We start from the raw sequence: 12,425 nt of genomic DNA on the forward strand, positions 1-12,425 counted from the left end.
ATACTCAAATACACATTAAAACAAATCATGGTGGCGCACGCCTGTAATCCCAGCACTCGGGAGGCAGAGGCAGGTGGATCGTTGTGAGTTTGAGGCCAGCCTGGTCTACAAAGTGAGTCCAGGACAGCCAAGGCTACACAGAGAAACCCTGTCTCAAAAAACCAAACCAAACCAAACATACCGCAGTATTCCCGTATAGCAGGCACAGCCTGGCATGGGGTGGGAGCTGGGGTGGCTCAACCACTGAGTGTCCTGCCCCACCCCGCCCCGCCCCGCCCCGCCCCGCCCCACCCCACCCCGCCCCGCCCCACTCTGCCCCGGGAGCTTCAGAACCTGCAATACAGAATCAAGCATGAACGATACAGAAATAGAGGTCCTGCCGGGTTGCTTAGGAAGTAATGGGGTCTACAGATCAGGCACACGTGGATTTTTCTCCCATGAGAATTTTGATCCGCTGCCATTTGTCTCTGCAGATTGTGGCCTACAGACTCAGGGACTGGCATCTCTCTCCACAAGAATCTACCAGTGTGTGCGCACAAGCTCACAGGCTGACTATGGGGGTACAGGTTGGGGAGAGAGAGAGAGAGAGAGGCCAGCCTGGCCATGATTGATAGCTCTGACAGGAGACATCTGTATCAGTCAACGGTCAATAGAGAAAACAGGACAAGAGGCCAACAGGACAGTCACGGGGCTGTTAGAATGGACTGTTGTGGAGGCTGGGGAGCCGTCTGGTTGGCAGGCTAAATGCCAGCTTAACCCTGAAGCCAAGGCCAGAGCACCAACGGCAAACCCTGGTTCCAGCTGACGGCCCAGAAACCACCCTGTGTCCACACCTGAGACAAAGGTGGCAGTTCATACCTTCTAACACACGCTACTCCATTCCGCCATGTCCCGCACCCGGAGGGAGGCCTGCCCTCCCCACCCCAACTCAAACGCTGCTCCCCAGAACTACTTCAGATGCCCAGGACACAAGTGCACCCCGCAGCTGGCCATGGTCCCACACAACACCGGACATCAACACCCGCCTTGATCAGCTCCACCTGGCCCCTCCATGGCAGCACTCTGGCTCTGAACCAGGAAAGGGGTAGGGATGCAGACAGCTTTGGACTGTAGAATGGGGATACAGGGCCCAAACCAGTGCTCCCTGACAAGGCTGCTGTGCTCCCAGCCGGGGCTGGCAAGGCCCCAGGTTTGCAGATGTGGCATCTACTGGCGTATTTGCAGTGTGTGCCACCCTGGAGCGAGGGGAGGAAGCAGTGTCCACTCCACACCTGGCGACTGCTGGCTTCTCACGGTGGGCAGCAGAGTAAGGGCTCCTGGTGGTGTCTGCCACCACCCTGCACCTTCAACATGGGCACTTAACCCACAAAACAACCCAACAGCCAGGACAGGTGAAGCCTCTGACGAGGCAACAAAAGCCGTGCATTCACAAGTTCCCCCAGCCTAAGCCCTGGAAAGGAGGGAATTCAGCCTTCACAGCCAAGAAAATGCTCCCAGCCTGCCCTCCTGCCCCTCCTGGACCTGACCCAGCACATGCGCCACCCCCACCCTGTTACCAGGTCTGCAAACTAAGTGAGCACCCATTTATGGTGGCATGAAAGGCTCCCCACAACGACCCACCACCTCAGTACACCCCAAGACATAGACCACTAGAGATCATTTCTTTATTCAAACTAGACAGACAAGCACCTCCACTTCTCAATGGTTGGGTGTTACAAGACTCCCCCCACCCCCCACCCCCCCACCCCCTAATTCTAGCCTTGCCCTCATCCACTATGCTTTCTCATCTCCCCTTGCTCTGCCCCCACCCAGTATGTCCTCCCATTGTGGAGATCCACAAGGGTCCTTGTCCCTCGAAGTCTGGATCAGTGTCTGAATTTACCCACTAAGGGCTTTGAGGGCCAGGCCCCCAGGCCCTGCTGGTCCAGGAGGAGAGAGAGCTGCTGGCGAGCTTCCCTGTAGGGCACAGCCTAGAGGGGAGGGGAGGAGACAGGGTGAGTGAGGGATTTGCTGAGAGCCTTGTGGGTGTTGGAAAGGGCTGAAGAGAAGAGAAACCTACTTTAGCAGCCTCATAGGTCTTCAGAGACAGGAGCTGGGGCTTCTCCAGGGCTCTGGCAACCTGGCGGAATGCTGTGAGAAAGGCCGCTTTACAAAGGCGGGAGGGGGGCCCAATGCTGGCCCTGAGAAAAGACATACCGTGGTCACGGGGGGGGGGCAGGGGGGGGGAACAGTCCAGTCTCCCCATGCCACTTACACAATCCCATCCTACTCAGTGCCTGTGCCACAAGAGTCACAGGAGGCACCGGCCACCCAAATAAATGCTCTTGTCCTGTGAGCAGGGGTGGGGGGGGGAGGGAGGGGGTGGGGGGGGCCGGGGGAGGGCCCTATCCTTGAGCTCCTAGCTAAGGCTCAGTCCCACAGGGCCCTCCTCACTCAGCCTTCACACGTCCGGTGGCCACATCAACAACTTCAATGTCAGGGTCCCCAAGGCTCCAGTTGAGGCTCAGGTCATGGCAGGTGCTGGGCATAGGGTCAGAAGGGGCCACCAGGGGCCCAGCAAACAGGTGCAAGGTGGTGCGGACATACGGACACGGAAGACAGGATCCCAAGACACTGTCCAGTCTAGGCCGGGAATGAATGGCCCTGTTCAGAGTTGGGGGGTCATGGCAGGGGTCAGCTGTGGGCAGAAAGCACAGGACATGGCCAGAGTCACCACATCCTCCGTACCACCTACAGCCCATTGTCTTCCCTAGACTCTGTGTCCCTCACCTAGGACAAGACTGGTGGCATAGAGTGGTGGCAGGAAGTGAGCCAGCAGCCCACCGCCCAGCCCAAGGATGGTCCAACGTGCCAGCTTGTCACTGGCCGAGAGGCAGCCCACGTGGGTATCGCGGAGGGCAGGCGCTACATAGGATACTGGCTTCAGTTGCCCACAGACATGGGCTTGCAGGCGGAAGGCTGGGCTGTGCAGGACACTGTCTTCTGAGGCCAGTGGGAGGCTGTGGAGGGGAAGTGGGAGGGGGCAAAAGCCCAGAATCAGTGTACTCTTTATACCCTGGTTCTCCCATAATAAAACCAGGGGGCTCTCAGTGCAGGCCACGTACTAGATGTCATGGGCTGCCCCCTTGGGGGTGTTGCTCACATACAGGTGCAGGAAGACCCCTGGCTTGAGTGCGAAGGGGGGCCCGGACCCAGGCTGGGGGGCCAGCACTGACCGCTCCTTGCCCTTGGGACCCCCCTGCGTGGCCAGCAGGAGCTGCCGGAAGAAGAACCTGGGATTGACAGGCAGAGGAGGCTGGGGCAGCGGTCCTAGGCAGCCTGCCACAGAACCCACCTGCCTGCCCCTCACCTCAGCAGCGCTCTGCGGGCAATGACCAGACCATGGCAGTCATGGAGTCGTCGGCCTGAGAACTCCAGCCAGCCAGCACAGCTGCTGCTGCCTGTGCCCACTGCCACCAGCTCGTAGGTCTCTTTGGAGTGACCAATGGTGCCTTGGACCTCTGTGCAGGAAGGGACAGAGAAAACTCAGGCCAGGAGCCTGAGTGAGTTTGCAGAGCTGGGGTGGGGGCAGGGCAATCCTTACCCCTCTCCAGGATGACTGCGGCCACCGTCCCCTTGCAGGCCTGGTATGGCGAACTCTCACTCAGCAATCGGTCCAGGCCGGCACTGACCACAGCTGCGCAGCGCTGCTCGTGTGTCAGGATATTCTCTATACAACGACCGGAGGACAGTGCAGGACGCACGGGCCGTGCTTTCCCTCCCTCCACCGATCCCTTTTGCCCTGAGAGCAGCTGCCAGGGTTTGAACCAAGAGCCCACCTACCTATGCTGAGGGAGGTGAGCAGAGGCTGGTGAGGAGTCACAGGGGGCTCTGAGAGACAAAAGGAGATAGTTGCATGGGGGGGGGGTGTAAGCTGGGTCTTCCCAACCTCTGGGAGGCCAAGAAGAGGAGGAGGTACTCTCCACCTTCCAGGCAGGGTCCCCAGCAGCTGCTCTTATGCTGCCTGCCTCCATTGCGGGACATCAGGGCAGAGGCAGAACACCTCGCCATGCTGACGCCCAGGTGGGGCTACACACACTCACACATGCCACATACATACACACACACACAACACACATACAACACACAGACACACATGCCACATATAGACACACAGACATGCCACATACATACACATATAACTAACACACACACAGACACAACACACATACAACACACAGACACACATGCCACATATAGACACACAGACATGCCACATACATACACATATAACTAACACACACAGACACACACACACAACACACACATACCACATACATACACACATATAACTAACACACACATGCCATATACACACACATATAACTAATATACACAGAGACATACATATACAACACACACACATACAACACACACAGACACACATGCCACATACATATACACACATATAACTAACACACACACATGCCACATACACCCAGACACACAGGCACACTCACAGCTGGGTCTTGGCTACCTGGTCTTTCCAGCTCCTTCCGGATGTACTGAAGGGCAGAGAGTGCTGCCTGCTGTTTGGCCTCCATCTTGCTTCTCCCTGTTCCGGCAGGGCACACCAACCCATCCAGTTCTGCACACATGGAGAAAGAGGAGCCAGGACCTGGGGAAGAGAGCTTGCGGAAGGAGGAGGCTCGTGGCCGTCAGCCCCATCTGGACCATTTCTAGTAGAGGTTATCAACCCTAACCTCCCCTTCACAGCTGACAACAACAGACGACAACCAGACCAACACACAGGTTAGCTTTGAGGGGAGACTACAGACAGCAGGCAGCATGTGCTTTCCCATTGCTAAGTCAAGCTGGCTTTCACAGAGTCTTCTGGAACGAGCATGAGTGACAGGAAGGAGAAGCACTCTGGGGGAGGAAGGGGAAGGCCTAGGAAGCAGCACCCCCACCCTATATAGGATCATAGGACACAACCTTTAATTTTTCTCCTCCAGGGACCCTCCTTTTAAATGATCTTTCTGTTCAATACCATCATCTCAGGTACAAAAGGCCAAGAGCAGGTAAAAGTCCCAGGATTGGGTCACTGGTCTGAAGGCAAGAGCATGCTTAAGCACCTTGCAGGTGTGTGTAGGCCTTTGGAAAGGGAGCCCGTAGTGGCATGCCCCATGAACACATATGAGCCTGCTACCAAACTCAGCAAGAGCAGAGAGAGCAAGGTGCAGTCTCCTACAGAGGCAACTGTGATTGTATGTAACTGCCTTGTAGGCAACAGACTGTTCACCTTGCTTCTCTGAGGGATCCCAGGCCACTGGGGAAACCCTCCGCCTCAACACACACACACACACACACATACACACACCCTGCCCCAGCCTCCCTGCCCCCACACAAGGCCTCACCTGCAGCCTGGTCACTGGGGAGACCCTCCCCCTCAAAACACACACACAGACACACACACAGACACACACACACACACACACACACACACACACACACACACACACACACACACACACCCTGCCCCAGCCTCCCCGCCCCCACACAAGGCCACACCTGCAGTCTGGTCCTCCAGGAAGGTCAGGGAGACACCCAGGTTAGCCATGCATTGGGTGAGCAGGGACACAGCCTGGACCGGGGGTGGGTCCTTAGGCAGCAGGCTAAGTCCCTGGAAGGCCATAGGGAAGTTGCCCGCGGGTCCTGTGCGCAGGACTGAGCCACCCAGGGCCTTGCAGGCCTCGCTATGGCCCTCCTGTACCCCAGCCACCCCAGGCTCAGCAGTCGTGGGTGACCCATCTCCAGCCTCTGTAGGCTCCTGGCCTCCCGAGGGCCTCCAAGGCCCGGGGCTGATCTGCAGCGACGCTGCCAGTCGAGGTCTCCTGCGTCCACTCTCCTCTACGTTCGCCATGGCTGTGCAAGCTCTCGCACTATTTCACATGGAGCGAGCATGTGGCACAGAGCGGATCATGAACTCCGCCTCCGCCTGGAGCTGGCTAATGACAGACCGCGGTGCTGTGATGGATGCTGTGACCAACCAATGAGGAAGCCTGTCTCCCGTAAGGCGTGGCTCTACCGGCCACCCGCCAACTGTGCAGCACGAGGGTGGATCTCGTGACCGCTCGCGCCATCAGCCTTTGCGATAACCTTGACACTGAGAGTTTGGAGGCGTTTAGCCCAGACTACAGCCCATCCTAGCCCCCTTACCTGAACCCCTTTACTTTGTCCCTTGTACAGCCACGTATCATGCTTTTAATCTCCCACTGGCCCTTAAAGCCAAACGAAAGTGCAAGATAGCCGCAGACTAGCCCTTGCCTATCTTCCCTTCTCAGAACGGACTTTCGCTTGGATAGGAAATCATCACAAGATGTCAGTTATTTTAAGTTGAATAGGGTAAGGCTAGCTAGATGGTTCAGCAGGCATTTACCTCTAAGCCCAGGGGCCTGAGTTCAGTTCCCGGGACCCACATGTTAAGTGCAGAAACTCAGTTGCCAGAGGTTTTCAGTTAGGTCTACATACCTGCTGTGACGTGCTCACTCACACACATAACGCACAAATGTAATTTTACTTAAAAAAAATTATTTGTGGGCTGGAGAGATGGCTCAGAGGTTAAGGGCACTGACCGTTCTTCCAGAGGTCCTGAGTCCAGTTCCCAGCAACGGCATGGTGGCTCACAACCATCTATAATGTGATCTGATGCCCTCTTCTGGCCTGCAGGTGTACATGCAGTCAGAGCACTGTATACATAATGGTAAATAAATAAATCTAAAAAAATATTTTTTAATTATTTGTTTATTTTTATGTGCTTTGGTGCTTTGCCTGCATGTATGTCTGTGTGTGTGTGTGGGGGGGGGTGTCAGATCCCCCGGAACTGGAGTTACAGATAGTTGTGAGCAGCCATGTGGGTGCATGGGAATTGAACCAGGGTCTTCTGGAGGAGCTGCCAGTGCTCTTAACCGCTGAGCCATCTCTCCAGCCCCCAAATGTAATTTTAAGTGAGGGCAATAAAATGAACAGGAGATAGAGAAAGACATAAGATGGAGGCAGGGGTGTGGGCAATTTACATACTGTCTGTGGTGGAAGGTGATATCAAGGGCTTATAGCTGTATAAATATTTGCTGACACTTCAGTCCTGTGCATTTTATTGAGTGTACTGCATCATAATGCAGCTTACTCAGAGCAAGTCAGGAGGAGATGGAATTGGCCTCATGGTGCAGAAATAAATGTCTAATGAGGATGATATAGGATACTGGTGTTATAGACAAAAATGATGCTCTCCCCAAGATGTCCACACCCAAGATCCCAGAGCTGAGGAATATATGATGAAATTTGACAAGGAGGAATCAAAGCTTTGAATAGGCTGACTTTAATTTTATATTACTTTTGCTTATGGGGTGTGTGTGTGTGTGTGTGTGTGTGTGTGTATGTGTGTGTATGTGTGTTGTGGAAATGGATATTAAGAGTCTAGAGGGCTTCTCTATTCCAGCTAGTTCCCAAATAACCAGCACAGAGAGCTTTTAAAACTGCAAAAACAAAACAAAACAAAAAACCTGCAAAAGCTTTAAGGCATCATAACTGGTCTGTTTCACTGTTTCCCAGCTACACATCCAAGTTACTTGTCATAATTGTCCCCGCCTGGGCTGCCTCTGTTCCATCAGGCTATTCCTCTTGGCCATATGCTCATGGTCCATACTGCCCCTTGGCGACTTCCTTCTCTCTAGCTACCTGTCCACCTGCTATATCTTCTGCTTCCTCTCTTTCCCCTTCCCGGTCTGTGATGTCTCTCAGACCACAAGCCGGGGAACCTTAGCTGTGCCTACTTCTCTTCTGCCCAATACATAGCAGCAGACCAACCCCCAACATTTTTGAGACTCGGTTTCTCAAGAGACCTCCTGCCTCTGCCCTGAGTGCTGGGATTACAGGCTTCCTTCACCCATTCAGCTAGTAAACTGACTTTAAAAGAATGTATCTTGGGCCTGGCATGGTGGCACACGCCTTTAATCCCAGCCCTTGGGAGGCAGAGGCAGGCCGATCTCCGTGAGTTCGAGGCCCACCTGGTCTACAAAGTGAGTCTAGGACAGCCAAGGCTGCTACACAGAGAAACTCTGTCTTGAAAAGAAAACAAAAACAACAAAGAATGTATCTTGGATTATCCAGGCTAGGCCCAGTGTAACCACAACCATCCTTACTGGAAGAGAATCAAAGACAGTATCATAAGGAAGATTTGTTTCTCTATGTTATCTTGACTGTCCTGGACTCACTTTGCAGACCAGGCTGGCCTCGAACTCACAGAGATCCGCCTGCCTCTGCCTCCTGAGTGCTGGGATTAAAGGCGTGCACCACCACCCCCACCTCCCCACCCCCACCCCCACCCCCGACATCATGAGGAGGATTTAAGTAGCCATTGTTAGCTTGAAGATGGATGAAAGTATGTGCCATAGGATGCAGGAAGCTTCCAGAAACTGGAAAAGCAAAACACAATAGTTTCTCCTTCATCAGCAGACCCTAGTCATACCGTGATTTTAGCCCAGTGGATCTGTGTTGGACCTCTGACCTCTAGAACGGTAAGACATCTTATTGTGTTAGATTTTCGGAAATTTGTCTCGGTGGGGTGAGGGGATGGAGGGGAGGCTGGGAAGTGGGGGAGGGGCAGGCTTATATGATCTTCGAGCTTGGTGTAGGAATACTCACTTGATCCCAGTTCTCAGAGGATTGAGACAGGAAATTTAAGAGTGTGAGCCCACCTGAGCTATACAGGCAAAGCCCTGCCTCAAAATGAATAGTCTCCAATGGTTTTGCATATATTCACCCTTATGCTAATTTAAAAAACATATGTAGCCCCAATTATTAATGCCAAAGTTATTGGCGAGATATCATTCTTTTTTTACTATGTCATAATCACACTTTTAAATCTATTTCACCTAAACTATACAGATGTCGATTTAGGTCATTTCATTTATGAAAAGTGCATCCTCAGATGACCTCATTGCCAAAGCTGGTCCTCAGAGGGGAAACAGTCTGCTAAGCCAGACTTGCATCCTATCAGCAACAGCCTGACTTCATTTTTCAATTTGAATAAGTGTGCTGACAGTGCCCTGAGAGAGCTGCCTCATCTCATTTGCATTTGTGGGGTTGTGCCAGACAGACAGAGCTCTGCCCTTCTCCTCTCAATTCGGTTTCTAACCCCGAGAACTAAGTAAGCTGTGACCTAACCAATCAGCCAAAGTGTCCACAAAATGGGACAACAGGGCTGATAGAACTTTTTTATTTTCCTCTTTTTTGAGAAGACTTTTGTGAAACTATAACATATGTACAGAAAACGGTACGGACCCTTCATGCTGAACATGCCCTTGTGTCGTGGAACACAGTTCTCTGGGCATGGGCATGGCTTTTGTCACCTGGAAAAGAGGCTGGCTGTGGTTGCCTACACAAGACCCTCCCCCGATCAAGCCTGTTAGAGTGCCCTCATGGAAGGAAAGTGTGGGGAGGGCCATCAGGCCCTCACCTAAAATTACAGCTGTATCCCCTACCCTTACCCCAGCTGCACACAATCCTGCCTGGCTGCAGATGCTCTCAGCAGATGCTCTCAGCAGATGCTCTCAGCAGATGCTGGAGTGTGTACAGTAGATGGAAGGGTAGCTGAAGGGTGGGGAACTTCTATCTATGCTCCCATGCAGCAATGGGGCTTTTGGGTGGTGCAGCTGTTTGGAGGAGGGGGCATCCTCCTGTAAGTAACTCCACTGAACTCACTGGCTCACTGACCTGGACTTGAGTGCGCTACTTTCTCTGGGCTTCCACTGCCTCCTTTGCAAAGGTGAATAGGTACCAGCTGGCACACAACACCCTGCGTGAAGACGCAGGCCCAGCATCCCACCAAGCCCTTCCTCATTCTCGACTGTCCTCATCTCCTAATGAAGCTTTCCTTCAGGGCCTCCCAGCAGGGCATCTCCTGTCTCCTGGCAGCCTCCTGTTTGGCACCTATTCTAGGGGCAGCACTCCGTGAGGGAAAATGGCGACTGTGAAAGAGAAAGTGGATAGGAGGCATCTGACTCCAGGCACCTTCCAAATTCAAACTGTGTAGCTGGTAGCCAAAGCGCTGCATTAGAAGAAGAAGAAGAAGAAGAAGAAGAAGAAGAAGAAGAAGAAGAAGAAGAAGAAGAAAACAAAAAAGAAAGAAAAAGAAAAGAAAAGAAAAATGAAAACCAACCAAACAAACAAACAAAACCCAAACCCCCCCCCCCAGGCCTTATTTATTCAATTCTGACCTTCAATGTGTTATGTAGCCAAGAATGACCATGAACTTCTGGCTCTTTTGCAGAGTCCTGGAATTACTGGTTTATGTAGTGCTGGGTGTAGAACCCAAGGCTTTGTGCACGCTAAGCCATCACCCTGCAGCTGAGCTACCTCCCTGAGCCCTTTGCAAACTGATCCTTTTTGTTTGGTTGGCTGGTTTGGTTTTTTGGTTTTTTTTTGTTGTTGTTGTTGGTTTTTGTTTTTGTCTCTGTCTTTTTGGTTTTTCAAGACAGGGTTTCTCTGTGTAGCTTTGGCTATCTTGGATTTGCTTTGTACACCAGGCTGGCCTTGAACTCACAGCGATCTGCCTGCCTCTGCCTCCCAAGCGCTGGGATTAAAAGGTGTGCGCCACCACGCCCAGCCTTTGGTTTGGGGTTTTTGTTGTTGTTGGTTTTTTGTTTTTTGTTTTGTTTTTCAACAGGGTTTCTCTGTGTATCTGTGTATCCCTGGCTGTCTTGGAACTCACTCTGTTGACCAGGCTGGGATCAAACTCTGCCTGCCTCTGCCTCCCAAGTGCTGGGACTAAATAAAGGTGTATGCCACCATGCCCTACACAAACTGATCCTTTAAAGCTATGCTTCTCACCGGGGATAGTGGCACACGCCTTTAATCCCAGCACTTGGGAGGCAGAGGCAGGCAGATCGAGGTGAGTTCAGCACATGCCAGCCTGGTCTACAAAGTGAGTCCAGGACAGCTAAGGCTACATAAAGAGACCCTGTCTCAAACAACAACAAAAAAGCTGTGCTTCTCCGGCTGGTAAGATAGCTCAGTGGTTAAGAGCACTGTCTGCTTTCCCAAAGGACCCAGGGTTCAATTCCCACATGGCAGCTCACAACTGTCTGTAACTCCAGCTATACCTTCAGACCAAGGCACATTAGAGTAAAATAATATAAATAAAAAAGCTGTGGTTCTCTTCCTGTGGGCTATGGGCAAGCAATGTTATCCCAGACCCACTAATTTAGAAACTCAAGTGGGTCCAGCGAAGTGGGTTTTGTTGTTATGAGTTTTCGTTTTGTTTGTTTATTGAGACAGGGTTTCCTCTGTGTAATAGCCTTAGCTGTCCTGGAACTCGCTCTGCAAACCAGGCTGCCTCAAACTCACAGAGACCTGCCGGCCTCTGCCTCTTATGTACTGGGAGTAAAGAGTGTATCACCATGCCCAGCTGCTTAGCAAACTGTTTTCATATGCCTCCAGGTGGCTCTCATGTGCACTTAAGCTGTCAAGGAATACTAGTGCGATTTCTGACTGGACAGTGGTGCTAAAGCCACAAGCAGGGAATTCCTGTAGTGCCTGGAAATGGAAGAGATGTTGACTCAAGCACAGCATCATCTTACAGAGAATAGAGGGTAGTTTACAGCCAGGCACAGTGGTGCACAGCTTTAGTCCCAGCATCAGGAGGCAGAGACAGGCAGATCTCAGAGTTCTAGGCCAGCCTGCTCTATAGGACAAATCCCAGGACAGCCAGGGCAAGACGGTCTCCGCGGCTGAAAACTGCGCAGGTGCAAGACCATTTAATTACGCCACTGCTCAGGCACTCCTTTGCCAGTAGTTGAGCCAACTTCTTTGGGATTCCAGGATAGACTGAAGATCAGCAGTTCCCCAGCACTCATCCAGGACTCCAGCACCAGACAGCCTCATAGACTGCACAGTTACCACCTTCTCCCTTCCTTTTCCTTCGTGAGACAGCTATTGTTGGACTATCAGAATCACAGCCTGTAAGCCAGTCTAATAAAATTTCCTCTAGTCTACATTCATTCAATCGGGTCTATTCCTTTAGAGAATCCTGACTAGTGCACTCAGGAACACAGATTCAGCTCCCCGAAAACCTACTCCACTCTGGAGACGGATTTAGGAAGTTTCGATAGTTACAGAACAAAGGAAAAGTCATAACTCAAAGCAGTTTTCAAATACATTTGACGAGGATATCAAGTAGGTAGGTTAGAGCGAAGCAGATGAGCAATATTCCTTCTTGGCCCTTGGTAAAGGCACGCATGCGCCTAGAGATATCTGTAAGGTGCTCAGTGCTTCACTACACTTCTGTGAGATAAGAAGCAGCGGCAGGATCCCTCCGACGCCAAGATGTGATGGGAATTCCACAGCGCAGGCGCCACAGCCACGCCTATTCCCTGTCTGGCCTGTAG

General features: G+C 52.2%; 1 protein-coding gene across 2 annotated transcripts; it reads right to left on the minus strand.

The window, feature by feature from the left end:
- Positions 1-1,768: 1,768 nt before the first annotated feature.
- On the minus strand, positions 1,769-5,951 carry ADAD2 (adenosine deaminase domain containing 2). 2 transcript variants are annotated; one of them, XM_084756432.1, is made up of 10 exons: positions 5,551-5,951; positions 4,517-4,657; positions 3,823-3,870; positions 3,584-3,709; positions 3,350-3,500; positions 3,105-3,272; positions 2,770-2,999; positions 2,434-2,677; positions 2,060-2,180; positions 1,769-1,970 (listed from the first exon to the last, which is right to left on the minus strand). In XM_084756432.1, exons 1-10 carry the CDS (start codon positions 5,900-5,902, stop codon positions 1,866-1,868), a joined length of 1,686 nt encoding a protein of 561 aa, XP_084612558.1. In that variant the 5' UTR covers positions 5,903-5,951; the 3' UTR covers positions 1,769-1,865. The 2 variants fall into 2 exon arrangements, 1 of the variants encoding a protein (XP_084612558.1); XR_014774382.1 differs by lacking the exon at positions 1,769-1,970 and having other exon boundaries at positions 2,434-2,643.
- Positions 5,952-12,425: the final 6,474 nt, after the last annotated feature.

This window comes from Acomys minous (genome assembly GCF_964271855.1).
Source record: "Acomys minous genome assembly, chromosome: 14".
Lineage (NCBI taxonomy): Eukaryota > Metazoa > Chordata > Mammalia > Rodentia > Muridae > Acomys > Acomys minous.